Source organism: Rhea americana, unplaced genomic scaffold, assembly GCF_003343005.1.
Source record: "Rhea americana isolate MKP2758 unplaced genomic scaffold, rheAme1 scaffold_275, whole genome shotgun sequence".
In the NCBI taxonomy this organism is placed as follows: domain Eukaryota; kingdom Metazoa; phylum Chordata; class Aves; order Rheiformes; family Rheidae; genus Rhea; species Rhea americana.
Window position 1 is genome coordinate 896,592 of NW_028186396.1, and position 27,520 is coordinate 924,111.

The 27,520-nt window shown below is 38.2% G+C and overlaps 2 protein-coding genes across 3 annotated transcripts in view; both read right to left on the reverse strand.

Annotated features, from left to right (window-relative positions):
* Positions 1-2,661: 2,661 nt before the first annotated feature.
* Positions 2,662-12,940, reverse strand: FBXO5 (F-box protein 5). 2 transcript variants are annotated; one of them, XM_085308430.1, is made up of 6 exons: positions 12,868-12,940; positions 10,338-10,411; positions 7,297-8,033; positions 6,997-7,087; positions 5,593-5,754; positions 2,662-3,733 (listed from the first exon to the last, which is right to left on the reverse strand). In XM_085308430.1, the coding sequence occupies exons 1-6, from the start codon at positions 12,938-12,940 to the stop codon at positions 3,482-3,484; spliced, it is 1,389 nt and encodes a 462-aa protein (XP_085164556.1). In that variant the 3' UTR covers positions 2,662-3,481. The 2 variants fall into 2 exon arrangements, with proteins under 2 accessions (XP_085164556.1, XP_085164557.1); XM_085308431.1 differs by lacking the exons at positions 10,338-10,411; positions 12,868-12,940 and adding an exon at positions 9,951-10,024.
* MTRF1L (mitochondrial translation release factor 1 like) overlaps positions 12,372-27,520 on the reverse strand; it is a 15,745-nt gene continuing 596 nt past the window's right edge. The window contains exons 2-7 of the mRNA XM_085308437.1: positions 24,543-24,635; positions 23,206-23,389; positions 17,274-17,437; positions 16,230-16,347; positions 13,787-13,923; positions 12,372-13,369 (exon numbers count right to left, since the gene is read on the reverse strand). Of these exons, the coding sequence (XP_085164563.1) occupies positions 13,154-13,369; positions 13,787-13,923; positions 16,230-16,347; positions 17,274-17,437; positions 23,206-23,389; positions 24,543-24,635 (912 nt within the window). The 3' untranslated portion in view covers positions 12,372-13,153. The remainder of the gene's footprint in view (positions 13,370-13,786; positions 13,924-16,229; positions 16,348-17,273; positions 17,438-23,205; positions 23,390-24,542; positions 24,636-27,520) is intronic.

The following is a 27,520-nucleotide window of genomic DNA, read 5'->3' on the forward strand; positions in this document are numbered from 1 at the left end:
AGCAGCTCTGCAGAGAAGGACCTGGGAGTGTTGGTGGATGACAAGTTGACCATGAGCCAGCAATGTGCCCTTGTGGCCAAGAAGACCAATGGTCTCCTGGGGTGCATTAGGAAGASTGTTGCCAGCAGGTCAAGAGAGGTGATCCTGATCCTCTACTCAGCTCTGCTGAGGCCTCGAGTACTGCGTCCAGTTCTGGGCTCCGCAGTACAAGAGAGACATGGAGCTACTGGAGAGAGTCCAACGTAGGGCTACCAAGATGATCAGAGGGCTGGAGCACCTGCCCTATGAGGAACGACTGCAAGAGCTGGGCCTCTTCAGCCTGGAGAAGGGAAGACGGGGGTGGATCTTATCAATGTGTACAAGTACCTGAAGGGAGGGTGTTGAGGGGATGGAGGTAAACTCTTTTCAGTTGTCCCGTGTGACAGGACAAGAGGCAATGGGCAGAAATTGAAACATATTAAGTTCCACTTGAATGTAACTTTTTCACTGTGAGAGTGATGGAGCACTGGCACAGGTTGCCCAGAGAGGTTGTGGAGTCTCCTTCTCTGGAGATATCCAAGGCCCGCCTGGATGCAACCCTGTCTAACATGCTCTAGGTGACCCTGCTGAGCAGGGAGGTTGGACTAGATGATCTCCAGAGGTCCCTTCCAGCCTTACTGATTCTGTGATTCTATGAGAAAGTGAGATAGAATGTGTGCTATGCTAAGGTGCCATTGTATAGTTTAGGCAACATTTTGTTTTTCCTCTTTTAATTCTTTCATGTCTCCTAGCCCTCACAGCACAAAAAGCTACTACTGGAGGATAAATTACACTGCTAAGTACATGCAAGCCTGTCCTTGTTTCTGCAAACTAATCATCACTATCTGACACTTTCGTCCAGCTTTTCTGGTTGCTGCGGTGGAACAGCTGAGATCACTATCATTAATATTTTTCAAAAGGTACAAGCATCTCTTTAAACTGCTCAGGTAGTAGCTAAGCAGTTTTTCAAAATAGCATAAGTAAAAGCGAGAAGACTTGCAAATAATATCTTTTGAGTTATTATTGATTTCAAAAAGTCACATCAAGAGGTAAATCCTTGTCTTTGCCTCCCTTACTAGGATTATGATGAAGTTATGGAGTAATTTGTCAGCAGAGAGTTTTTCAGAACAGGTCAAATGGCTACTAGCCGTGGCAATCTACAGTGCAGAGAAATATCTCCTGCTTCCTGCTGTTGTAGAACTGTGCTTACAGATGAGCACATAACTGGGACATATACTTTATTGTCCAGATCGTTTAGGGAGCCCTGCCAGTTTGCGTGTATTTATCACTCTTATCCTGTAACACTGCTCTGTCTTCCAATAGGTGAGTCTTCAAGCTGTTTGACAACACAGAAAATGGGCATTACTTGTCTCTGGATAATAACTGATATGCTATTCTCTTATGCTAGGTGGGACTCTCATGTTGGTTATACCTGTAAGGCAGTTTCAAGATAGGCTCAGCACAGACCTTGATATTCTACCTTTATTACTACGTTCCCACCTTCTAAATGCAAACCCCTCTCCTAAGCATTGACCAGGGCACAAGCTAGTACTAATATAGCACCCTCCCTCTCCATAAAGAGCTACATTGTCTCTCAGCGTTATACACTGGGATGCCCTAGTGGGGACTGATTACCCACTCCTGGTTTTTATCAGCTGCCTACAATTCACCTGTTTGTTAGGAGCCCAAGGTAATAGTGAAATGGCTTTTAGGACACATACAGTTCACATATTTTCGATGTTCAGCATTGTTGGGCAACATTTCAACTGTTGGGCAAGATTACTATAAAGGAATAAATACCTATCAGCATAGACACTCACACTTCTTAAAAAATTTCAATAAAAATTGTAAGCACAGGTAACAAGTTAGGGTCCTTAACAAGCAATCACAAATGGACTACACTGGTATAGGAAGTTCCCCAGTCATAGCATGAGCTAATTCAGTCTGAGAATTGCCTAGTTCACAAGAATAAACCAGGAGTCCCATTTAATTCCTTTCAAATACAGATTATTATTCAAAGCAGTTTGCCCATAATTATTTTCTAGATTATCAGACCATGCTTTTGGGTTTGAATTCATAGACTATTTTTTTCCAGATTAACTATCCACTTGAAGGTTGTAATCTTGAATCTCTGATTATTAACACTAAGAGAAAAGAAACTACCACAATAATTAGCAGAAGACCCATTGCAAGTTGGCAAAAACATCATTAGAAGTAGTCCAACTTTTGCTGCAAGGTTTGAGGAAGAAGATAATAGAAAATCTGCGTTGGACTGCTTCCTATCGCTCAAGATAGTAGAAAATGTCACTACCTGTTTCTTCATATTGCTTGTCTTAATTCCATTGAACATGGGTAGTCTGATTCTTCCCACTTGTCTTGTCGCTCTTGTTAAGAAAGATTAGTTTCTAAGGGGGGGGGAAGAAAGTGTCCATTGCTTTCTGTTTGTACACATTTTTAGGCCTCCAAGTGAGAGGAAAGAGTTTCCCTTAGTAAGTCCAAAACTCAGAAAGGTAATTTATTAAAGTTTAAATAATCAGTCTTTGTTAATGAACATTCTTAAGAATCACATACTGGAAAATAAGCATAAAAGTAATTTTTTAATATTATAAACAAAGTCTAGACTTATCAATCTGTTGAAAACAGTAATTTATTTTCACATTTACAACACAAACACATGAAAATATTTAAAGTGGTATTTACAAATATATACAAATAGTTAAAATATGTCTTATAATTCAAAAAATAGTAAACAAGTATTTTTAGCAATATAGCCAAGATACAGTACTTTTTTCATTCTTTTCTTTTCTTTTTTTTAAATTGGAAAGGATAGGATCACAGTGGCTTCTGAATGACAGAAGAAAGAAGGCACAGCAACAAAAGGTTCACATAAGGCAAATCATGAGATAAAAGGTATTCTGAACTTCATATTTTAAAATTAAGGCAAAGCCTCCAAAAATAGTAAAATCTAGAGTCCCCACACAATTTTATGTTAAAACAGGCCTCACCCACCTCACTTTAAGTTTTCTCTATAAAATCTTTAAAAGACTTTTGGAACAAGAGCAAACATTTAATTAAATCAAAACTTATGCTTTCCACTCGTACTCAAAAAATTTTAATGTTACACATGGAAGGCTACTTGCCAATGACTTTTAAACTTTGTGCAATATTACTATGGGCATTGAAGACTAGAACACTCCAGACAGAAATAGTTAGGACTATATTTAAAATGTTATTAGAATCCATATCCAGAGTTCTCTTTTTTTTTAATTAGTAAGACATTTTAAAATGGATATTTATGAAAATTCTCAGGAATTTAAACACACCCAAATATTATGCAATTAACTTTTTTTGGTTTTTGAATATAGAATAGCAGGAAGTATTTTCATGTTTGGTTTTCTTCTTAGGTAACTTTTAGATCTGAAAGAACTTTTATGGCTTATCTGTCAACTTATATTAGAATGGATCACAATCGCCGTAGATTCTGTTTGCTTTTCTTAGTCCCAGGAAGTGGTCCTAGCTTAGAGTTTGGTTTCATTGATTTGCCACTCATACAGTCACTGGAGCTGTGGTAGCTGCACATGCACTTTGTGCAAAAGTCAAAGCCACAGCTTTCACGGTTGCATATTGCTCTGTGCAGATAGGAGTCATACTTGGCAGGTGAGCCACAGCGATGGCAGACTTTCAGGCTTTCAGAGTTTTTCAAGGTCTTGGCAGCCTATTGGAAAAATACAAAAAAAGGCATGAGCGGAAGATAAACACCCACCCCAAACATTCTCTGATGTTATTTAACTACCACAGAATGCATTTTATATTTTAACTTTTCTCCTAGTCTACAGAAATATATTACAAATTCAGTGTAATTCTGTTTTTATCAAATTCTCATGGAGATTGAACAAGAGTAATCAGTCTGTAACTGCAGATATCTTCAATTGGATTAGAGGCAACCAATTTTAAAATCTTACTGTTTGTTAAGTTACAGGTGACTGAAACACTGGATGGATAGACTAAATGCAAAGCAGTAAAAAAGTAACCCTGACCTAACTTCTTAATTCTCCAACCCTCATCCAGGGATGGAAATTTAGTTAACTGTTTCCATTTAAAAGGAAAAAAAAAAATCTGAACTCAAATTACTGCCAATATTTCTGAAAAGTGATCAGTGAATTCAGAGTTATCAGCTGTGGGACACTGCCTGAGACAGCAAAAATGGAAACAATTCCTAAACTTCTCAGATTAATCCATTTTTGACATACACACACACACACACAAAATCAATCCTTCCAAAATTATTTGGCATTTGAAAATTATAGAGCTGTATATAACAGCTTATATTCCTTGACTGTTAAAAGCAAAATGTTTTTATAATCTAAATGTGTGCATGGGCATAAACACACATATACACATACATATATATATGTGTGTGTGTGTGTATGTATATGTATTTTCTTACCATGACAAATAAAAATTCAGATTGCTACTGTAGTTTATAGCTGCATTTTCAGATTCATAACACTAAGAATACTGTATAGTTGTTCTAGAACAGCTTGATCACACCTTCCTGTCTGATTGTCTGGTCTGTTTCATAAAGCTTGTTACAAAATGAAAGTCTGCAGCCACTTCTAAACTGGCTTAGTATCTTTTATTTCACCAATTTGCAAAATAAGATTTTTGAGCTTGAGTAAGAACTGCTTTGGTAGTTGAAAATATGCCCTTACTTATTAAGAATGACTTTCAATTGACATTGTTAGTCTTGTAATACTCTTGCAACATAGACCTGCACCTAGAGGTGAAAAAAAATGCTTGAGAAAAATAACAAGGTAAAGGGAAATCCAAACTTCCAGTGTTTCTACTTCTATAAAGCAGTGCACCTGGCTGAAATCAGTTTCTAAATCTAATAACTTATCTGTGACAGTTGTCCCTATATAACTTTGCTATATAGCAAAATTAGAAAATTATGAAGTCTTTGAACGACAAAGTCTATTTAAGAAATCAGGTTTTACAGTCATTGACTAAGGAACARTCTGAATTAAAACTACAAATCTGAGACACACTTCAAATATGTAATTAAAAAAGCCATTTCAGTTTCAGAAATTACTGAAAAAGCATAACATGAACACATGGAATATTAATTTCAGTTTTCAAAACTACTTAGTCTTTGGCCTTTTTTTAAAGTAGAAATTGACCATCAGTTTTGAAGCAAAATTGACAGCTTTTAGAAACTGTGTATCTAGAAAGCACCAGATTTATCATAAGCCCACAGAAACTAAGAGGAAATGACTAAATTTTTTTTATTTCTGATCCATACCAAAATTTAAGCCAAAAAAAAATCCCTAAGTCATTTTGATGGTACCTAAGAATTTAGGGGAAAAAAAATGTAGAACACCCCAGTGTATTAATATTCTCCATTTTTTGACAGTTTTTTAATACTGGCTCAATAAGAAAAAAATCTGGTAGCTATACATATACGAATTATAAGCGTTTCAAGCTGAAGATACTACTTTTAGAAATATCTTTTACAAGCTGATCATGTGCCTGACAACATGTAAGTAGTTAAACGTGAATGAAAATACCAGTTACCTCAGAAAACTCCATAAGCCTGCTGTGATTCTTAGATGCTTTGGATGCTTTGCCTTTTTTACTGAAGTTGTTTGGTGGGGTGGCTTTCTGAACAGAAGCTAAGGCTGCTCGGTAGAGAACATATTCCCTTGTTGCAGCATGTTCTGATGTTTTACTGCCATCCTAATAAAAAGAAAAACATGGATAAAATTAACAATCAGATCTGTTAACTGTTTATAGAATATAAAATGACTTTTTGTTTCGTATGAGTTAACAGCTAATCTTTAATTCCTCCTCTGACTAGGAGATTTCTAGTAAATAAGTGTCATAGCAGGTAGTAYGCTACCAATTTTACCTTAGCTTTTTCAGCAACTACAATTATAAATGTATAGAAAGGACCCCGATTCAGACCACCAAAACCAATAATCTTTTATTAATTCTGAAATTTGCTTTCATATTAACACATCGTAATTATTTAGACAGAGCATGCAATTTAGTCATTGCAGTGTTTTAAAACACAGAATTTCTATTTCTTTATGGTTAACAGGAATACCTTTTCCTTCTGAGAAGTCAATTCCTCCCCTCCCTTGATTTTCCAGTTTTGCATTTCAAGTTAAACAGAATGTACACTGGTAGAGGGGGATCAAACTTAACAGGATGAATGTTCGTATCAGTGGTGTCCAGTTGTTTCATGCCAGAATAGTATCATACAGCACTATATAAAACTGAAGTTAGCAACCATATTGTGTGGCAGATTCTCCGTCTGGTTTCATTGTGCTTCCATCTCAGGGAAAAAAAAAAAAAAAAAAAACCACACATGCCACTCCTTTTTATCATTCTTTTAGAAGGTGACAAGTAGAATGCTAATGTAGTTGGATATCGTTTTATCATTTTATACAACAAATAAGCTGGGCATTAGGAGTTGCTTATATGCAAAGGCTTTTCAATTATCTGTAGCGGACATTGTACTTCAGAGACTGCTGCTGGAAAGCAAAAGTAGAAGATCTGTATCTCACTGTTGGCTAGTTAGTTTCTCTTCCTCTTTCTCCCTTCTGGATGAATGGCCACACTGAATTAAGCAAGCCATCTGCTGAGAGGGTCCATGGCTTACCTAACAGGCAGTGCTAGAATTGATGCTCTTTTTTCTTCGTAATATAGGACATGTGAAAACTCTTAAGAACATCTCCTTGGGTAACCTTTTCAGTCAACCATCTCTGGACTCCAGAAATAGTTAAGACACTAAAGATGAAGTGATTAGTAATTCTTGAGATAGGGCATCCTAACAGTACAAATTCAAACATTCCAGTGAAACTGTTTTCAACCACAGATCTCTTTTGTGATTATTTAAGCCTAGAAGTGTTCCTGAAATAACAGAAAGACACTACTGATTTAGGCTTAAAATGTCCAGCCAGTGCAGAAACTTACAGAAATGTTTTTCACAGCTTTACTATATGTTTGGAAAGCCCATTTATCTTCATGGAGAATCTTCTTCCATGTTGTGCTGACTTTGGCAACACTGTAATGAAAATACAGGCATGTCAGTTACCTCTTAAGAGAGGGAAAAAGAGTATTATTCAACAGTAGGAACAATTTTGCAGTTAGGTGATAACATAATACACCAACCATTGAGTAAATGTTCCAAGTCTCGTATCTAAAATATTCTTAAGTCATCTGATTAGGTTGTTTGCTTTCCCAATAACATAGCTAGAAGATCAATATACTTACTTTATTAAATCCATCTCATCGAGATGCCTTAAAATGTTTGCTAAGATATGCTTCAGGTTCTTTTGGAAGAGTTCAGCAAGAATGTCTATTCTGTCTAACCCCATTTTCTTTCCAATTAGGTTATGAAGTTCAAACTTTCCCCTAAAAACAATCTTGTCTATTGCAGTCCAAGACTTGAGATTTCTTTTACCACTTTTTTTCAAAGTTGAGCAAATCATTTCTTCATAATGGATTACTGGCAACAAAGTCTTCTTTGAAAACTGTATTTTGTTTTGGTTCTTCATGAGACAGTGCTTTGGTGTGCCACAGAGATTTCCAGCCAAAGGTATACTATCCTCATGTTCTACTGGATCACTATATTGATTGCTTAACATAGAGGAGTAACCACTCTCATCATTAAACTTACTGTTTTCTAGTGCCTCCATTTCATAGACACCTTCATCAAGTCTCTGGGTTACTTGTTTGTTCTCTTTGTTATGTACAGGCCTTCCTTCATCTTCAAGATCTAGATTTCTGGGGACTGCGTGGTATGATTCACAAAGGAATATTTTCTGATGCTCTTTGGCACAGTCTTTACAAAACTCTTCCTCATAACTTGATGGGTAGGATTCTTCCAGTCTTGTTTCTTCCACAGCAGACTTTGACGGTGTGAACCCAGTGTGAAAAGAGGTACAATTAAAATCACATTTCATTTTGAAAGAATGGTCAAGGTTTGCTTTCATTATTTTGTTCGTATCCTGCAAAAACAAAAGCATTAATATGAGACTACATGAACTGCATCATAAAACTTTTTTTCTTCTTTTAAAGAAATGATAATGTCTTCCTTCTGCAAGTATGAATTTTAAGCTTTTATCTAACAAACCCTCCAGTGCCTAAAACACAGACAACTAAGGATCTGAGTAGCCACACACAAATCTATGTGAGATTTTCTAAGAACAGGAAGTTTATGCTGCATAAAACAGGGCTGAGAAAACTGACTGGATCATTTACATTGTCTCCATTTCCCTAAATATAGATTACTTTTAGACACACATGGACTTTACTTCTTGCCCTAAACACAAGCAATATATTCAGGACATTTGCAGTTCCTGCAAGGGGCACTGGTGAAAACCATTTCTGCGGCCCATGAGTGATAGCAGAGTGCTCAGAAAGCTCATGTTGGGACAGCCAGAACAGAGCCATCAGAAGGGTTTGTATCTAAGGCCAGAGGCAATGCTACTGATGCAGCCAGATATCTTGCAATGGCAGGGGAGAGGGGGTGGTGCAAGGAAATTTCATGCATACTCACTTGTACATACACATTATAAGGGAAGGCAGAGAAAAGTAAACAATGATTAAGGTGAAATATAGTAACACAAGCACGTTTTTAAATAGGTAGGAAAAAGGAACCCTAACTAATAGATATGGGGAAATAGTTTTCCTTGACCCATTTCTTTCCCCTCCCCCAAGTGTGGGGCTATCTATATTAACAATTGTTGGGGGGATGGGGAAGCGCTGAAAGGGAAGAGGAAGCCATCTCTGTTGTATTAAATGTAAGGAAAAGTAATTTTCAACATGCCTTTGCAATCTGAATGCAAAATAAGCTTCTACATTTGAGCAAGTATTTTAGGAGGTTTAAGTATTTTTAATAGTCTTGGAAAAAATATTTGAGAAATGGAGGCATTTCGTAAATATTCCAGAGAAAAACTCCCTCCTTACCGATACTGGATGTAATAATGGAGCAAATACATTCAACTTTTTGTGCGTTGTGGGGATGACACAAGGGAGAGATGTAATCCCTTTCTAAGCCACCTCCTTCTTCCCTTTCCCTCCTAGGGCTTGGGAGTGCGAGCAGGGGAGCTACTGGGCTGAATCCATATAGAATTAGAAATTAATCCCCCACTCCTACTCCATGTTTTTGAGGTACCAAAGCTGCAGCGGAAGCCTCAACCCCGTTTTAGAGAAATTTTCTGAGTTCCAGGGGCTTTGCGCTGTCAGGCTGCTCCCGCCCAGCGCTCAAGATGGCCCAGGTCCGAGGCAGGTAGACAAGCTCTAGGGGCTCTGCGAGCCCCGGGGCCGCCAAAACCATGCTCCGCGGCTGCGGGCTCTCCGCTTTCCCTCGCATTTGAGGCTTTCCCCCCAAAATGGTGGCCGCGGGGCGGGCTGGAGCGCGCCAGGGGGATGCCGCCCTCCCGGCGGCGTGGCCCGGCGGGCGGGAGACAGCGCTGCGCGCCGCCGCCTCGGCCACCGCCCGCCGGCGGCATCGGCGCCCCCCGCCGCGGCGGCGGGTCAGACGGCCCTGGGCGGGGGGGCTGGCGGCGGCGCGGCCCCCACACGGCCCCGGCGGTGGGGCCGGGCGCTCCCGCCGGCGCCCATACGCTGGGGACCCGTCCCGCCGGCGGGATTGCTGCGGGCCGGGCTGCGGAGAGCGGCGGCCGCCCTCCCTCCGCCTCCTCCCGAGCCGCTCGCCTCCCTGCACGGTGCCGCAGTCCCGCCACCCGCGAGCCCCAGCCCCCAACGGCCCCCTCCGCGGGGGTCCCGCACGCCGCGCAGCCCCCCACGCCCCCGCTGCGGCGGGGCAGCCTGCGGCCGATGGGTCCCCTCAGCCTAGCCTAGCCTAGCCTAGCCTGGCCTGGCCTAGCCGGATCGGTTCGGTTCGGCCCAGCCGCTCTCACCTGCATGCCTCCAGCCGCCGCGGGCCGCGGACAGTGAGTGCGCGGCCGCCCTCGCCGGGTGCTTTTAAAAACTTTGAATTTGGTATCCAAAATCGCGGCGRCCAATGGGACGCCGCCGGCGGGGACGGCGCGGCCAATGGGAGTCGGGCAGGAGGCGGGGGCCAATCCGCGGCTCCGCGGGCGGAGCCAGCCCCGCTCACATTTTCCCTCCTCGGCCGGCGAGGAGCGAGCCAAGTGGCCGCGGCGGTGGCGCGCGCGCGCTCCGCGAGGGGGCGGAGCGCGGGAGACCGCGGGGGCGGGGCCGCCGCCCCCCGCGGCGCCCCGCGCTGTCAGCGGCTGCCGCGCCGCGCCGCGCCCGCTCCCGGCGGGAAGTCGCCCCGCACTTACCCCTGCGCCGGCAGCCCCATCCCGCGGCGGCGAGACGCGTGCTGGCGGTCCTGCCCGGAGCAGCGCAGGCGCTACTGTAAAAGAGAAGAAGAAACCCCGTTGCCGCCGCTGTCGTGGCCCCTTTTGCAGACGCCTGCCCGCCTCCCTACGGCGGCCCCAGCTATTTCACAAAGCTCCTCAGAACAATGTGCGCGGCCGTAATTATTCCTGTAACTGCATCTTGCTTGCGAAGAGCTCGGTGTCGGTGGAGAAACGGTTCACAAAGGATGCAGGTTTAATGGTGGAAAGTGGTAATAGGGCAGAAGAAACTTCTACATTCACGCTAAATGTATGTATGATCTGCCAAGCAGCTACTGGCAAGCAGTGCTAGTTTCTGATACATTCTTGCACAGCATTCTCCCATCTCTTTATGTATGATTAATCTCTTACTGAGTTTATCTAAAAGAATGAATTAATTCTGTATTACCTGTATAAGACACACATTTAAGTGCTACCTGATGCCTGCCCATACTTACATTTATTTTCAGATTGGTATGTTTGGGATAGAAACATCATTTTTTGCACACTCAGTGTGAATACCACTGGGGAAGAATCTGTTAAGTGTGGTGGTGGATCCCCCTCCATGGCTGGAAAGCAGTTCTGCTCATGCTTGCAAGAAATGTATTTCTTTTTAAGTATAATCAACATTAATTCTTGGCAGATCAAGGAAACAATTCTTCTGGAAGCTAAGCAAACTGAATGTAAGTGGAGGTATCCTACTACACCTGAAAATACAATCTTCTCGCAGTTCAAGAAGATTCCGTTACTCGTGAATACTTGTGAAGCTTCACGAGAAAACGAATCTTTCACTAAAATGAATGCAGAGCAAAAAGCAGATTTCCTTAAGGAGTAAAGCTTGCAAGGAGCTACTGTAAGGTCCAAGCACTGGATTCATAGGACAAATTAAGGTAAAGAATTCCATCTTGTACAACACTGTCAGATGACAGTTTTGGGATACCTCTGTCATCCTCCTGCCACAATCCTGTGACGGCATCTGGCTTTCCTCACACTAGTCCAAGTGTGGCCTTGCTTACAGGGAGGCTGTGAGCCATCAGAAGCCGGCCAGCAAGCCCACCAGGCGAACAACACAGGCAACATCTAAGGTGACAGAGACACTATTTTATTTTATGCAGTAGATGTTGGTGATGCCCCTTATCTGCCTGAGGGAATATAAAGTTAGACTGAAGACATCTCAGACTTCTTGCATCATCTAGCACAAGATAAATTGGCTATTAGTAAAGTCAAAAAGAGTGTGAGAAGTGCTCTAATGTTTTCTGGTTACAGCACTGATCTTGTGAAGATAAAAACCTCAGTCCTAGCTTCTGCTCCAGTGAATATCTGATTATTTTACGCAAAATGCATCAGCATTTATTTTTATTTCCTTATGTGCCAGTTGGACTTGTAAACCACGATTCTGTATGCTTTTTTTCCCCCCACAGGCATTTGTTCCAAATACAGACTAAATAAATCTAAGGAGAGAAGATAATTATGAACCTATAATAATCAGTTTTGTATTTGCATTCCTCGCTGGATTTTATACAGAATTTTTAAATAATGCTATTCTATAAGCTATCTGTAACAAACTCTGTGGCATTTACTTTTTTTCTACTCTATTTTTTCCCATTGATTTTAATTAAAGAGAAGTCCAAAAGTAAACTGTTTGTGGTAAAGTTCTTCCTTTGGTTCTGAGTATGTATTAGTATTTATATTTTAAATATATACTGTATGTGCATATATACATGCATATGTACATGCATGATGTTATAATGTGGCATGGAGACTGCAGGGTTTGTATTACTATATATTTGGGATTGTAAAACAGAGTCTAATATARAAATTAAAATTCTTATTTATCCACCAATATAAACATGTACACATGTATCAGTAGATTAGAAGTGCGAAAGTCTTACTTTGCTTTTACAGATCAACTGATTTAAGATGTTGTTAAATAGAAAGAAAGAGTCCACAGCAGTAAGATGAATTCATATCATGTAACATTTAGAAAACTATTTAATAAACTGGACAGCCAATTAAAAATGTAAAGCAGAAATTGAAAAACTGAAGCCAAAKAGAGACTGAAATCAAATCAGCCTTCGAGACAGCAAAACCATATCACAATGTGTCATTTCACTTTTGACTCAAGAACAAAAATAGTCTTTTCAAAGTAATTCACGTAACTGGTCCCTTGGCTTCAACAGCTTTTGTTAGAAAAAGAGCTATTCCTAAAGAATTCTTCTTTTTGTTTTCAGTAAGTGCTACAGGGCCATGAGGACATGAAAGAGATACACTTGGAAGGACTCCCTCCCATGCGTAAGTGATAACTAACAAATCTGCTTGTGAAATCTCTAGATCAGTAGCAGAGATACTCTTTCAATGATTCTAACAAAATAGCATTTTTTCTGTTAACTCAGGTAAGCTGCTTGCTACTAATGTCTAAACTATTGTCCAAATGAAACCTGGAACTAGAAATAGCTCATTTTTTTCTGCCTACCTTTTGAGAGTTGGTGTATCAGTATCTTCTCAGTGGAGAAAGTAAAAACTCCAGGTACTTCTGGACCAGTCATATTTACTTTTTAAGTGTACTACTGCAACAATAATGTCTCATATAAAGTCTTCGCCTCAGCAAGTAAGAAAACTGTTTATCAATTTTGAGGAAACAAGTTATGTTGTCTTTCATGACATGAAAAACAGTTCCATCTTCTGGATAGTGCTCCAACAAGCTCTTTGGCAGACAAGTACCTGTATCTGTTGTTATATGGTCTGACAAAGAGTAAGGTTCAGGATGGATTTAATTTTTCACTTTCTGAAATAATTTCCATTAAAGATTCATAATCAGCGTATTCCCTCAGGGACTGTATCATTTCATCTAGCATGTCTTCCCCTAACATGAAACATTCAATATGATGCACGGATCTGCTTATTCTGTGGTCAGTAATCCGGTCCTGCGGAAAGTTGTATGTTCTGATCTTCTCCGATCTTCCTTTAGTTCCAATCTATCAAACAAAAAGCAGCAGTTTATGGTCACAGTCCTTTTATGCAAATGATGAAAACATCTGAATGCAGTTTCTTCTTTTCCTTCCATAAAAATACATAAAATTTAGTACTAAGACTAGCTCACTAGTTACAGTAATTGATCTTAAATATCTAAAAGAACAATTTTCCCATATCTTTGTCTAGTATTATTCTGGTTGTTCATGCTCAAATCTAGTTTGTTTCACTAGGCCTCTAGAATTTATACTCTGCTGATCTATATTGCTGACCTAGAATGTAATTTTTTTTCATTCTCTTAAACAAGTCCTTTTTGGATTCCTGTTCCACTACAGTTCCATTTCCTATTTGCAGTTCAAAAAAAGAGTTAACTTTTACACTTATGTACATACAGAGTTATGTCTTTGTAAAGTGAAACTTACCTGAATCTTTCGGACACTGTTTTGCTTTTTAGTTTCTTCTTCCATTTTGAGATTGTACAGTTTAGCACAAAGCATTTGCATAGCCTTCTCTTTGTTTCTTATTTGAGATCTTTCTTGTTGACATTCAGACACTATTCCTGCCAAAAATATCATGAGACTTAAGAGTAACATATACAAAAAGGGTTTTGCAATTTCTCTAAGATTTTTATTATATTAAAAACTAAAATAAACAGCTTCTTCAACACATATTTTGGAGAGTAGGAATGTGTAAGTCCCAACTTACTAATATCTAATGATAAGAGTTTAGAGGACGGGTAAGAGTTGAGTTGTACAGGTACGCCATAAGAGAAGAAATTTAATTGGGTATGTTGGACAACAGGTAAACAATGAAATAAAAGCTATGTAATGTCATGTGACTAATAGAAGATAGCTTTAACGTCAGTAATTTTTGGTCATAATTCAAGTAAAATTAGGAGTTAAGGAGCACTATTATTCACTAGATAATGAGTATATGGCATATGGTCAGTCTACACAGAAGTGGGCAAAATGTTCAAAAAAGGCATGCTTTCTCCCTGCCAAAACCTGTAATTCAAGTTAAGGCAAGAAGCCAACAGCCTAAGAAAGCAATAGGAAAAACAAACACAGCAAAATGATAGCGTAAGTTAAGTTGCTATTTGGATTTTTGCGAGTAACTGTGGAAAGCTTACAGTATACTTATATAAGTTTACATGATATGACTCTATGAAACAGTTATTTACAGACAAGTTTTCTGTCATAATGAAGGCCTGTGAACAGAGTTAATATGAGTGAAATAGAAGAAGCAGAAGAACATTTGTATAGGAACGAAGAGGAATGAATATTGGAAAGATGGAAAAGGAAGATGTCAAGAGATAAGGTGAGATGTAAAAAGCTCTCTGAAGCATTTCTAATTCATAAACACAAAATCTCCATAGTATGTTTTAGAACTTTAGGACTTCTAAGATCTTTTTTTTTTTTTTTTTTTTTTTTTAAAAATTAAANTAAGATCTTTTTTTTTTTTTTTTTTTTTTTTTTTTACAAACATGGACAGTCCAAAACTTTTGGAATCTAGAGTTTTATCTGATTATAATATTTTAAATAAAATTCTATCAATTCTATTGTTTACTTTCTGTTTTACTGAGGTGATGCAACAAGTGTAGAATACATTATTGTCTAATATAAATATGAAGAAATGGGCAGCAAAAACCTGAATATGTGGAGATAAAGAGGACTCAAGATTACCTTGAGATGGTAAAGCCTGACTAATATTTGTGGTACAGAAGAGGAAGAGTTATAAAGTAATAAAGTCAAGGCAGCTGCTGTGGCTTGCTCAAAAGGAAATAAAAAAGTTTAGAAATGGTAATAAAAATTATATGATAGCTCAAATGAGGTAGCATCTGAGGATGCTCCCTATATTTTCTAACCTGGACCGTGGGAAGGGGCCTCCTAATTATGTCTGTAATCTATGGGAAAGGAGCCAGGAGACAAAGAGAAGTTAGAATGCTGAACAGACTGTGGTGTAGATAGTACTTAAAAAGAACATTTTAAGATGGAGATAGAACAATCTTTTTTTCAGACACTAATCAAGAGAAGGTAGGTCATCAGATCCTGACCTACTCGTTTTTTTTCAGTTCCTTTTCTATTATTTAAAAGCTCAAATATAACTTTTCCATAGAAATTATTTGGATGCTTTTAGAGTGTAATGCTAAATAATGAATGGCTTTCCTACTGAAGTAGGTGGTAGTCAAAGATACAAATAAGGGTTGGCACAGGACACTGTCATTAGCATACTATGGAATTTTTTGCATGTACAAAAATTATCTGTTCTACTGTCTTTCAGGTTTGAAATGTCCATTTTTTTTTGCTATTTTAGCTATTTTATTTGTAGTAATAATTATTTTTGTGATTTCGGTTGATAATGAATAGGACACACCATTATCTTCATAGTCTCACCTGCTGCTAAACACATAATCTTTTGTTTTGTGAAGTACTGTAAAGATTAAATAATGATAAATTGTAAAAGAAAGATTTGGAAACTACTTTTCTATGCTTGAGAGTTATCCTAGAACTTTTCAATCTTGATTTCCAATATTCAGTTAATTTAGTTGAATGCTTAAGAAAAAAGAACTAATTGTAAAAGAAGACATGTTCTAAAATTTTTGGTAGTTTTGTGACATGGAGATACAGCCACTATCAATAACATTTATAAACAGTTTAAAAATATTTTCAGAAGTGAACTGTTGTTCATCAGGCCTCTTATAGTCAGCTTACTTTTGTATGGTAATTCTTATGAAGAAACTGAGGAAGTTAAAAACATACAAAGATGTTTTTACTTTTCAGATCTCTGGATAAGTAAAACATTGCACTGTAATTATGATAGGGGTTCTAAAACAGAGATCGTGTACTAAGGAAAAAATTAAGCTACCTGTTGGAATATGAACTATCCGTACAGCACTGTCTGTGGTATTGACATGCTGGCCCCCAGCTCCACTAGCTCGCTTAGTGTCTATTCGTAGATCTTTTGGATTAATTTTCAGCCTCATCTGTCGTGGGAGACAAAAAAAAGAATAAAGAACACATCTATGTTCTTTCTTTCAAATATATATACTTGCTTTACTTTATAAAGCCTATTCAGGCAAAATCAAACTCTTTTTAAGTTCATGAGTGGCAGCTCAGACCCACTTATAAAAAATACAACAAATCTTCATAACCAGATTACAATGCAACAAGGTGGAAGCAGGGAAGTCAAAGAGTAGCTTATGACAAAACCATCCCTTAATGTCAATCTTTCCTCTCTTCTGAAAGCTCTGCACCTCTTCACAGCAGAGTTAACTAGTATTTGAACTTGACCAGGTGGGTTTTAGCTAAAATAGAACATACTCCCTTGTCCGAACTCTGGAAAGGAGTGGGAGGAAGGACTGAGAAAACTTAAGGAGTGGAGGAAGGAATAACATATTCAGCACTTTGTGAGGTTAACAAGAGACAAAAATCATAACAAAGCTCTGATTTCCAATTGTTGTTGACCAAGCAAATACAGTAAGAAAATATTATCAGCCATACATTTTGGAAAAGGAAAATGTATATATTATAAAAATGGGGAAGAGGGAGTGTTAGAAGAAATCTCCATGAGCTCTCTAAACTAATTCAGTCTTTGCTACTGTATCAAAAATCTAAAGTTTTCCACAAAACATGCAAGGCAAAGTTACAGGGAATTTTTAAGGTATAGTGAAGTTAATTGCCAGTGACTTTATTTTGGAGATTAGGATTTTGAGGAAATAAAGAAGTTCCTTATCTCAACCCTCTCCACAAAAATGAAAATAAACAAACAAGTATGACTTCAAAATTTAACATTAAAAAAAACATTAAGAGAGATTAACAAAACACGGATAGGAAACATTTTGTGTATCAGTAAAACGGCAGGTAAACCATTTTTCATGGTAAATCAGTTTTACTAAAACACAAGTACTACCTTAGTGGGTTGGGGTAATATTGCAACAGTCATTGTGCTGGTGTGAATGCGTCCTTGTTTTTCCGTCTTTGGCACTCGCTGAACACGATGCACTCCTCCTTCAAATTTCATGTATTTGTAAGCCTCAAGACCTGCTATACTGGCAACTGCATGTCTTAGGCCACCTTAAATACAAAAGAAAAACAGTTGTAAAGCTGTAAAAAACTGCTAGTGCTATGCTATTATAATTCTAGCATTGTATGTAGCACTGTATGTATCACTTAAACAAAATTAGGAATTCACCATTTAAATGCTTAGTCAGAATTATATCTAAAATGCAAGAAAACTCTAAACAAAAAACAGACATACATACTCATACATTTTCTCAAATAAAGGGCTGTTAAATTCATTTAACAGAGGCAAGTTCAACTTATCCATGTACATAAAAAGATTGTTCATGAGCCATGAAACTATGTATGTACACACACATGCAACCATTGTAGAAGTCTCACTAACATGTGCAGGAAGTTTACATACAGATCAAACTTTGAAAGTTACCTTCAAAAACTGTATCAAATTTGTTAACTGTTAGTCAGAACCCTATCACATTTGAGAACATTGAGACCTTTCAAAGTTTCACAGCACTCAAAAGTTTTAACTTAAGGATGACTATTATTTGTACTCATCGTTCTTCCTCGCTCTCCTCTCGTCTTTGTTCTTCCGCTTTAGTCCGTTGATCTTTCAGAATGAGCAGATCTCCAACTCCTGCCCTTCATACATTCAACAAAACACTTTACAGCGATATAGTAAAAGCTAGTGCTAAGCTGTCAAAATTGGCACATGGAAGTAAAATCCAATATAACTGTAGGTTCTAGACAGAGAAGAGTATGATGCAACACCAGTTTATAGTATTCTTGCTCTACCTTTTGTGCTAGTGTGCAAAGCTTTTTCCATTTGTGCTAGTATAACTGTTTGAGGGATTAGAGAACTGAGTTTTAAACCAGCAGTTTTTTGCCGTTTTGTTTTTTAAGCCAGATCAGTTCCTTGATCCAGTTCTCAGTACAAAGGATGGTGTGCCATGAGAACAATCAAAAGAGGAGATAAAATACCTGAAAGAGTATTGCCACTGAACTCTTGCAACATGAAATTACAGCTGAGGAAAACAGGAGGCACATACTTCTCAGAAATACTGCTTTAGGTCATCTACAGACTAAGTAAATCCCCAGTGCATCAACAACCTTGTACCACAGAGACAAGATAATAGCTTTTTAAAAATGAAAGTGAAGACAACACAGAATTTGAAAAAGCCATCCAGAGCATGAAAAAATCATCAGTCGGGATGCAGGCCAGGTTTTTCACCTCTACTGAGCAGATCTGCCTATGTTTTTGTTCTACTTAAACTTAATGCTCCCCATAATTTTACTAAAACGTATTTCCCTTTACACTGAAACTTCTGGAAAATAGTCTGTATTGCTTCTTACTTCCTTTCTCTTTCATCTCATTTTTGATTTCATGACTTTTTAAATTTTGCTCCTACTTGTACAGTTCTGCACCACTGATTCAAAAGAAATGTTCAACATACCTAATGCTTCAGTGATTTCATTTACAGCCACTGTCTGCTACAAATTCTGTAAGATTAATCTATCGTATTTAAAATACATATAACCGTAAAGCAAATATTTTAACATGTAACAGTATCTGCCAATATCTGCAATTTAAATCAGTAAGTTTCATTCTGAGAGGTATTGTAAAAATGTTTCTACTATTATACAAATACCATTCCAATGAACAAAAGGATTCTTCTTTACACTGAATCTTATATAACCTAAAATAATTTATGTAGCTGACTACAATGCTAGTATTGAAACATAATTACTCCTTTACATATGAAAGCAAGTATTAAAAAAACATAATAAGCAATCTCTGCACATGAGAAAAAAGCTAGGCAATGTCAGAGTAAAAATAATTTCAATGTCCGCAATGCTAAGGCACCACAGACAAGTATTAATTATGTAATAAGCAGTTCATAGCAATAGCTAATGTTCTGTCTTTTCTCTCTCACTTATCCTGGCATTGACATATATAACATGGGTACAATCTGTCTTTTGAGCTGCAGCCAAATCTATGACATGTTTCAGAGAATTAAAGTTTGTAGTAATTACAGTGTGTGTCTGGAGTACTGTGGTGCTTAGCATGAAATGCCCAAGAAATTGGTTTAAGAGACATATAGTTAGGCCATATTGTTTCAGATACGTGATTACCAATATATATAGTAAACTCAGCATTACTATGAAATGCACTAATCCAGTAAAATTGACACAAACCTTTTACCAAGAGGTTTTTACATGGCAGACACATCATAGGCCTGTCAAACCTATTTGTTTAGCTGTTGCAAGAATATGTTTGCCTCTTTCAATTAAAATGTCCCTTTCTATCCTGAAAAGCTGATACACGCAGAGCAAGGTGCAAGTTTGCGTTCTCAGTTTCTTATGTGACAGCTTACACCCAGACTGAGATCTATGCCTCTGCATGCCACTGTAGAGCAGGAAGTAGCTGATAAATACTGATGTAGGTTTGTGTTTAATGTGCATCTTAAATCTCAAATGTGTTACTTTGTACAAAGACATTCTTTGGGGTAGAGCAATAACGTCATTTCAGTGCAGAGCCAAACTGATTCTTATTTACAGTTTTGCTTAACAGCCACCTTGCCTACATATGCTCATGTTCAGCTTTTAGTTGAATTCTGGAGATCTCTGAAGTGGAGGAGTTTGGCATTTTAACATAGGACCATGCTTTTGCTCATGCAGTTTATAAAAAATTGAGTGTGGATGGGATATAATAGCCTAGCATCACCAGCTAATATCTTTAACTCATTTTTTCCTAAACAGAGTAAAGACACTTTGAACTGAAGAGCTCAGTCTGGAAAATATGTCTTTCAGTGGCAGTGCTTCCTATAGTCCCCCTACTGCTCAACTTATTCCCAGCCCCACAGTTTTTGATAATACGTAGTCATGCAAGTGAGTAAGATCAGAAAATATACTGCAGGAGGCATACAAAGGATACAGCTGTCTTTATTTTCCTCTAAATTGACATCTTAGCTTCCTAAATGTTCATCTCATTGCACAGGCAATCCACAGCAAGACAGAACAGTTTACAATAAATTTGTATCCATTCAGAAACTAACAGTTTCAAAAAGAAAATATGACAGGATGCTAACTAGGTCAATGTATTACTCCAATTTCCATTTTAAGGTATCAAATGCCTCGGAGCATGTGGGTTCACTGTCCATCTAAGAAAGAGCTTCCAACAAAAGGGTAGTCAAACATCACACCCTTTCTTTTGCAATCACAGAACTGCATGTTGAGTCAGATCTGACTTAAAACTCTCCAATAACAATAGATAGATTTCGAGCCAAATCAGCTGACTGATCCAATTAGCTCTGTGGTCTCAAAATCACTGAAAGGAACAAAAGGCTGGCAACTGCAGGGAAGGCGAAACTGTCCTTGCTTAAGCTGATTGTGAAACTATGGTCTGAAGGTGAAGCTGTATGTGACAGCTGCATTCATCTCATCTGAAGCTTGCCACCACTGGAAAGGGTAGCTTTCCTTTCCTCTCCACAACCCCATCTTGGGCGTATGAAATGGAGAGGATTTGCCTCTTCCTAATAAACCATTTAAGCTTATCTAACCTTACTATGTTAATTCAATTTGCAGAAAAGTTAATAGACTTCTACAGGCTTAGTAGGTTGAATTGGCTCAGCTTTTGGACGTGTTTGCCTGGTCATAAATAAGGATAAACACGACTTTCCCCTTTCCGCAGTGTACTGCGCTGTAACTTCATCTCGTCTCTATCTTCACTTAAACTGTGCAAACAGTTTACTTAAATGACTTCTTGACCATAAAAAAGTTACTAGCGATAACAAGCCTACATAGTAGATAACAGCAAATTCAAGTCTCACAAAATTTAAGAATATATTAATTGAATTAACAGCAGTCACTCCAGGAGATTCTGAAATGGTGAAAACTAGAGCGCCAACTCAAAAAATTGAACCTGAAGTAAGTCACATGCTAAGAAGAAATCTGAAGAAGATTACTCTTTAAACAAATTTTATATAATTGCATATATAACTTTTTTATTAGATTCCATCATAGGTTTTAAGAACCCAGAAGTGTAAGTGAAATCCGTATTAAATTAAAATCAGTAACTATCTTTATTATAATCACTGAAAAGTAAGCCAGTTGGCTTGACCAAAGCATACCTGTATGTACACATACTAACAGGTTAGCTTTTGTAATTTCACCTTTGACAAAGTTTCACAAACTGTTTCCCTGTTTTTTTTTGCAATTAAAAACAACTAGTTTTTAAAATTATTTCTTCTCACATTACCAACTAGGTGAATTAAAATTACATTTCATTGATACTTATTCATCAGAAGTATTAAGAATCAAAGCATAAGATTTAATTAAAACTAAAAATGAATGTATAAAAAAGAAAAAAAAAGTATAAAAAAGACAAAAAAAGATGTTGATGCAAATACAAATGCAGTTAAAGTTTCCTAACCAGTCTGAGTTAGGAGTAGTAAACTGGACAAGTGCCCATTTACTCATCCATACTCATTATATAATACAAGTACTCCTCCACAGGAAAATGTAGCTTAGCAAAATGTGCCAACTTTACTAATGATAGTAAGGATATCGGCAAGCGTGCAGGTGTGCTAACACAGACTCTGCAAATCTAGCCTGTTAAGAACCACACTTGAAATACGCAATTTGTCATTTAGTAGCTGAAATCCCTGTCACCTCATGTCCACTGCCATGACTTGGATTTAAGTTTCACAGCTGGCTTTAGCTGATCAAAGACTTCTGTTGCTGGAAGATGAGGTCCTGGTAGCCATACATTTTGGCCTCCAATGACTCCCAAGAGCATTTCTCCTCCTCTCTTGTGCTGGATCATCTGAAACCTAATTATGTTTTTGTTTGCTGTTTTCCAGTCAGATTAACTTGGTGATTGACTCTCTGCGTACCCACAAGATCACAAGTGTGAATGCAAATAAGTCAGGGGAACACAAGGACAGCACAGCCACCTGATCTTTTTGAAAGAACCTTGCACACTTGCTTGATTAAGCTAGAACTAATATGTTAACATGTGCCATTACCAGACTTTCATTTGTTATCTAAACCTACCATACCTCATCTTTGTAAAGATACAATTTTATCAAGTGCAGTAAACTAACTTAACAGCTCATTATCATGAAAAGACTCAGTTTTTCATTTCTTGCATCCAGCCTCACGTTGCTGCTTATCTTATGCTTAGCTCTAGCACTCATGAGAATTTTTGCCTCATTAACCAGGCAAAAAACTATGCCAGGCATAAAAAGGATAATCTTTGCCAGTCTAAATGAAAGGGCATCAGAATAGATGAAAGGAAAAAATGGTAGGACTGCTCAGACAGGTGCAGAGGAAGTATGGAAGACGGCAGAAAGAAAAAAATACTCTTTTCTACACTGAGAATAGTTTTAATTACACAGTTTTCCTCTCTCTGCCAAGGAGCCCATAATAATGAACTTACATTCAGCCTGCCACCAAACTGATCTGCAAGAACCAGAAATATCAATTAACTAAAGAGAACATATGCGTATCTCATCTGCATTTGTTAAAAAAAAAAAAAAAAGCTAAAATGTATTTGCCTCACTTTCTTAACTTCCTCAGTTCAGATACTTAGTTTCATTTCTACTTTTCTGAAATTACAGAAAGACAAATTTTATTTCTTTGTACTTTAGCAGTACTTTTCAAATGAAATTTAATTCTAAAATACAAAAACTGAGGAAAATTGTGTTCATACATTCAATAATCTTTGATTCCAAAACCAGATTAGTGCAAATTAGTTTCCTACAGTCAGGAAAATGTTTCAGCTGAAATTAAAGTCACAAATATTAAGTGATTTCATTACTGACCTATTTCACTGGGAAAGTATTCTAGTATTTCAAACCTCCACTTTCTATACGCAGCATATCGTTGATACATATCGAATATCTCTGAAGTGAACAACATGGCTTCCTGTCCCCCAACTCCAGCAGTTACTTCCATGACAAGATCACTGTTGTCTGTTTCTTCTGAAGGAATCAAAAGCAATGCTATCTGTGAATACAAAAACACCTAAGATTTTACTCTGACACCGCGATCCACCACTAAGATGAAAAGCCATGTAAAATGAAATGCCACCTAAGTCTGTAATCATTCTATGTGACACTCTGCACTGATTCATTGATTCTCCAGAGGACTGGGTTCCCAGTGTCTTCTGATGCACCCTGCATTAGTTCATAGTCAGGAAGAGGGAGGAGGCATGCTGCTCCCTGTATCTCTTTGCAGTAATGGAAGTTTTCATTCAGGACCTACAATACTTCATAGAACTTTTCATTATTCAGGAGCACTGCACCATTTTGTACCCTATAGGATACACACCAATGCTTGCAAAAAAACTGAATGTCTCCCTTCGCATCAGATTTCCTTTTAACTCAGTCTCAGCTTAGGAATGAAAAGGTGTGTGTGTGTACATATATATATATGTATGTATGTATGTATATATATGAGAGCTATCCTTACACTGATCTGCAGAACTGAAAGATCCACCAGAATATTAGAACCAAAAAAACCAGGTAAAATAATTTTCCAGGTTGCATTTAATTTTGGATGATTTTTAAGTGCTTTCACTCATCTTTCTTTACCAGCATTAGGTGAAATCTCTTTGTACAGATTACTCTTTCTTCTTTTGATAAATCTTTATTATAAACATTTAGAAAAATGTTTATAAAATTACTGTTGTACTATTGCTAAACTGAGTAAAGATTGTGACAATATCAGCTTCTACTTCACCAGTAAAATTAATCTACCATGCTGAGACTATATAAGCTAGCAGGTCTGAAACAGCTACATAGTTTTAGAAAAAGTGTTTTTCAAAACCACTTGTGTGTCATACTATACAAGTATAATATTACCAATAGCTGAAAGGTAGACAACCACAAACACACTAAAACAAGACAAACTACAGAACTTACTTACGAGTTTTACTGATTCAAATAATTTCAGACATAAGTAGGCATTCAAAAACTATCTATATACAGACTGCATTTTTCATTTTGCTCAGACAACGGATACTAGTTAAGGACTACAGTTGGGAAGGGGAGGAGAGGTTTTACATGCACAACCATTTATCTTATTTTAATGAGAAGACAATTTGGCTTTGCAAATTTAAGAATGACAAAGAAGCAAAGGCTTTTCAAAGGACTCTAACCTGGTGTTTCAGTTCAGCTATCTCTTCTTGACAGGAAATGATTTCCTGTTCTGCAAGCTTCCGCAAATCTTCACTCCCATCTGGAATATTTGAGTATGGTTAATCATCAGATTTAAAATCATTGCCACTCTCTGAAAGCTTTCTGAAAAATATTGTATGAACAACCTACTCCACTTACCAAATAAAAGTACACTAGATCTGTCAGAAAAAAAGACTTAATAATGTGATCTGTAAAGAAGATGAACAGTATTTCTTACGAGTGTTTTCTGATGTTGTTCATGTACCAGACATGGGAACATCCGAATACAGGAAATTCTCATTAGATATATGAACCCCCCCCCATTTTTTTTTTTTTTTACAGTGAAGGTGGTTGAACACTGGCACAGGTTGCCCAGAGAGGTTATGGAGTCTCCATCCTCAGAGATTCTGAAAATCTGATTGGACACAGTGCTGAGCAACCTGCTCTAGCTGACATCGCTCTGAGCAGAGGGGCTGGACAATCTCCAGAGGTTCCTTCCCACTCTCAGTCATGCTCTCATTCTATGAAGTTACTTTCTGTTTTCCAGTGTGGTAGGAACATCAAAGGTTTAAAGAGCATGAAAGTCCCACAACTGACATTCATCAGGCTATCACTGTATGTAAAACCCCAGTAATTTCTCTGTCAAGTTAAGGCAGAATAGCTGCAAAACTTCTAACGATATCTCATCACTGAAAACAAAGGTATGGAAAACCTCTTGCATAGTAAGAGGAATTTGATATTTTTAAAGTGTTACTTGACTGATCAACGCTAACGCTTTATGATTACAGCTGTTTTTCTATGCTACGGTTTTAATATGTTGAACTGTTCCTTTTTCTGGCCGCTTCATGACTCTGTTACAGCTTTAAACAAACAAAAAAGTAAAGCCAAAAAAAAAGGCATTCCTTATAGTGAGGCTGTGGTTCCATATACATCCTTCAGTTGCAGCACCAGCTTAAGCATCTCCTATCTGCACTGATTCAGCTCACTTTCCTAGAAGAAAAATTAACCTCCAAAAGGAGAAGATAGTACAAAGAACTACAACTGCACAATCAGCAGCAAGAGAGTGAGATATACCCCTTTTGGGCACAGCAAGCTTATATGAGTTCAGCTGAGACTGCAGTTTCAGTCTCAGAGCTGACATACCTTTTCCGCACTGTAACTGCAAATAGTCACTAACACATTTTTAAAAGAAGCTTTGACTTTATAGATCAGGTTTAATATTGATGAATTAAGCAATATTTTTTTCAACTAATTCTAGAAGAAGGAAACTGAAAACATAACTGTGTATATTGGTTTAATCATAAACATGCTTTTTTTATAGTAGGCTAAGAACATGCACAGTTGACTAGCTRTAACACTTTTAAGCATGCAGATTTGGTCATCTGCAACTGCCTACATTTTTAGAATAACTAGTGACTGACCAAAGGCCTACATATAGCAAGACAGATAAAAATGAAGAAATTATAAATTTAATACAGTCAAATTAGATACTTATGATGCAATTTTWAAGAAATAATCCATTTAATTGCAGTTGCCTATTTTAAAGTGTAAACATAACAATCTTTAACATCAGTTAATATATTTAAAATATTTAACTACAGAAGTGTTCAGAGTTACTACTAACCAAGCACTCTGCTGAAGTTCTAAATCAGGTGGCACCACCTTATTCAGCAAGTTTTGAAAAAAGAAAAAAATCTTTTTTTTCTAGTTAATTCAGGTCAATGATTAGATTTTTTTTCCAAAGGAAGTGTTTCTCCTCCTTCAGTCTGAGGTGGGAGACAAGGAGAAGAAAAACAAAAAAGAGACTACTTGCTTTCAGCTGTTGTTTGCCTTCTGAATCAACTGAAATAACTGACTACTGTTAATACTTCTTTATTTAACCAATATTTAATGAAGCAATGAGCATTAAATGATCTAGTGAATATTTAATGATCTAGGGAATGTTTACTGGTCTGTGTTGTTTTACCACATTTTGATTTCTAGCTGCTGTCAAAATGCAGCTTGATGCAAAGTAGGAAGTGTTCACTGTGTACTGAAGTGTGTTGCTAGTATCACAATACAAACTTAAATCACAGTATGGATGTAGCACAAATACTTGCTAAATTTTCTAACTTCTTAAATGAATGAGCACAAGTTGACAGCAGCAAGTTAAAAAAATGCAACCATCAAGAGTCAATTTAAAAAAAAGGAGGGGGGAAGATAGAAGTTTTATATCCCAATAGGATTATCTCAATTTTATGCAAAATTGATGGTATCATGCTCTTCCTTCAAACGTGTTTTCCATCTGTCTCCACAACATTTTTTGTGTCTGTAGATGAATCTTACTCACTCACCCTAGTTCGCACTTACTTGCATTTTTTCCTCTGCTTATGAGGTTTGCAGGCCAGGGGAATGTAAGAGGAAACTATCCTGAATTTTCTTAGCTTTTCTCATCTCCCTGAGAAGCAACCGCCTCCCAAAGAAGGTGAAAAGACCACTTAGAAAATTCAGTCTTGTTCAGGTGCATTATCAAGAACAGTTCAGGCACAGATGACCAGCACTCCAGCTTCAGGCCACTGCGGGCCACAAACAGGCTGTGCACAGCCACGAAAAACAACCGCAGTGCCGCCACGCGCTGCGCTCCTAGCTCTCACCTCGCACTAGGGAGAAAGAGCAAAAATACGCACTTCTAGGGAACAGCACTAAGCTCCCTACAAGCACGCATTAACGCCTCTACGTCCAACCGCCATTTCACCTGCAGGGCGCGCGCGGCGCCCCCCGCCCTCCCTCGCGCATGCGCAGCGCGGCTGCCAGCCCCCCGCACAGGTGCGCGGCGCCACGTGGCCGCCCACGCCCCTCCCCCGAGGCATTCCTCCAATCACGCCCGGCCTATGAGAATGACCACCTCCTCCTCCCCCTCGCCGCGGCCACCCACCTCGAGGAGGCTCCGCGCCAGCACGGGTTCCCCGTCCCTGCCCCC

What these genes read in the sequence shown, in the direction of transcription:
- FBXO5 (XM_085308430.1), bottom strand. Translation starts at nt 12,940, where the DNA reads ATGACTGGTCCAGAAGTACCTGGAGTTTTTACTTTCTCCACTGAGAAG. An exon ending in ATGGGGCTGCCGGCGCAGGG is followed by an intron (nt 8,034 to 10,337) that starts GTAAGTGCGGGG and finishes TTGTTTTTGCAG; the next exon opens with GATACGAACAAAATAATGAA. An exon ending in GATGAGATGGATTTAATAAA is followed by an intron (nt 7,088 to 7,296) that starts GTAAGTATATTG and finishes TTTTCATTACAG; the next exon opens with TGTTGCCAAAGTCAGCACAA.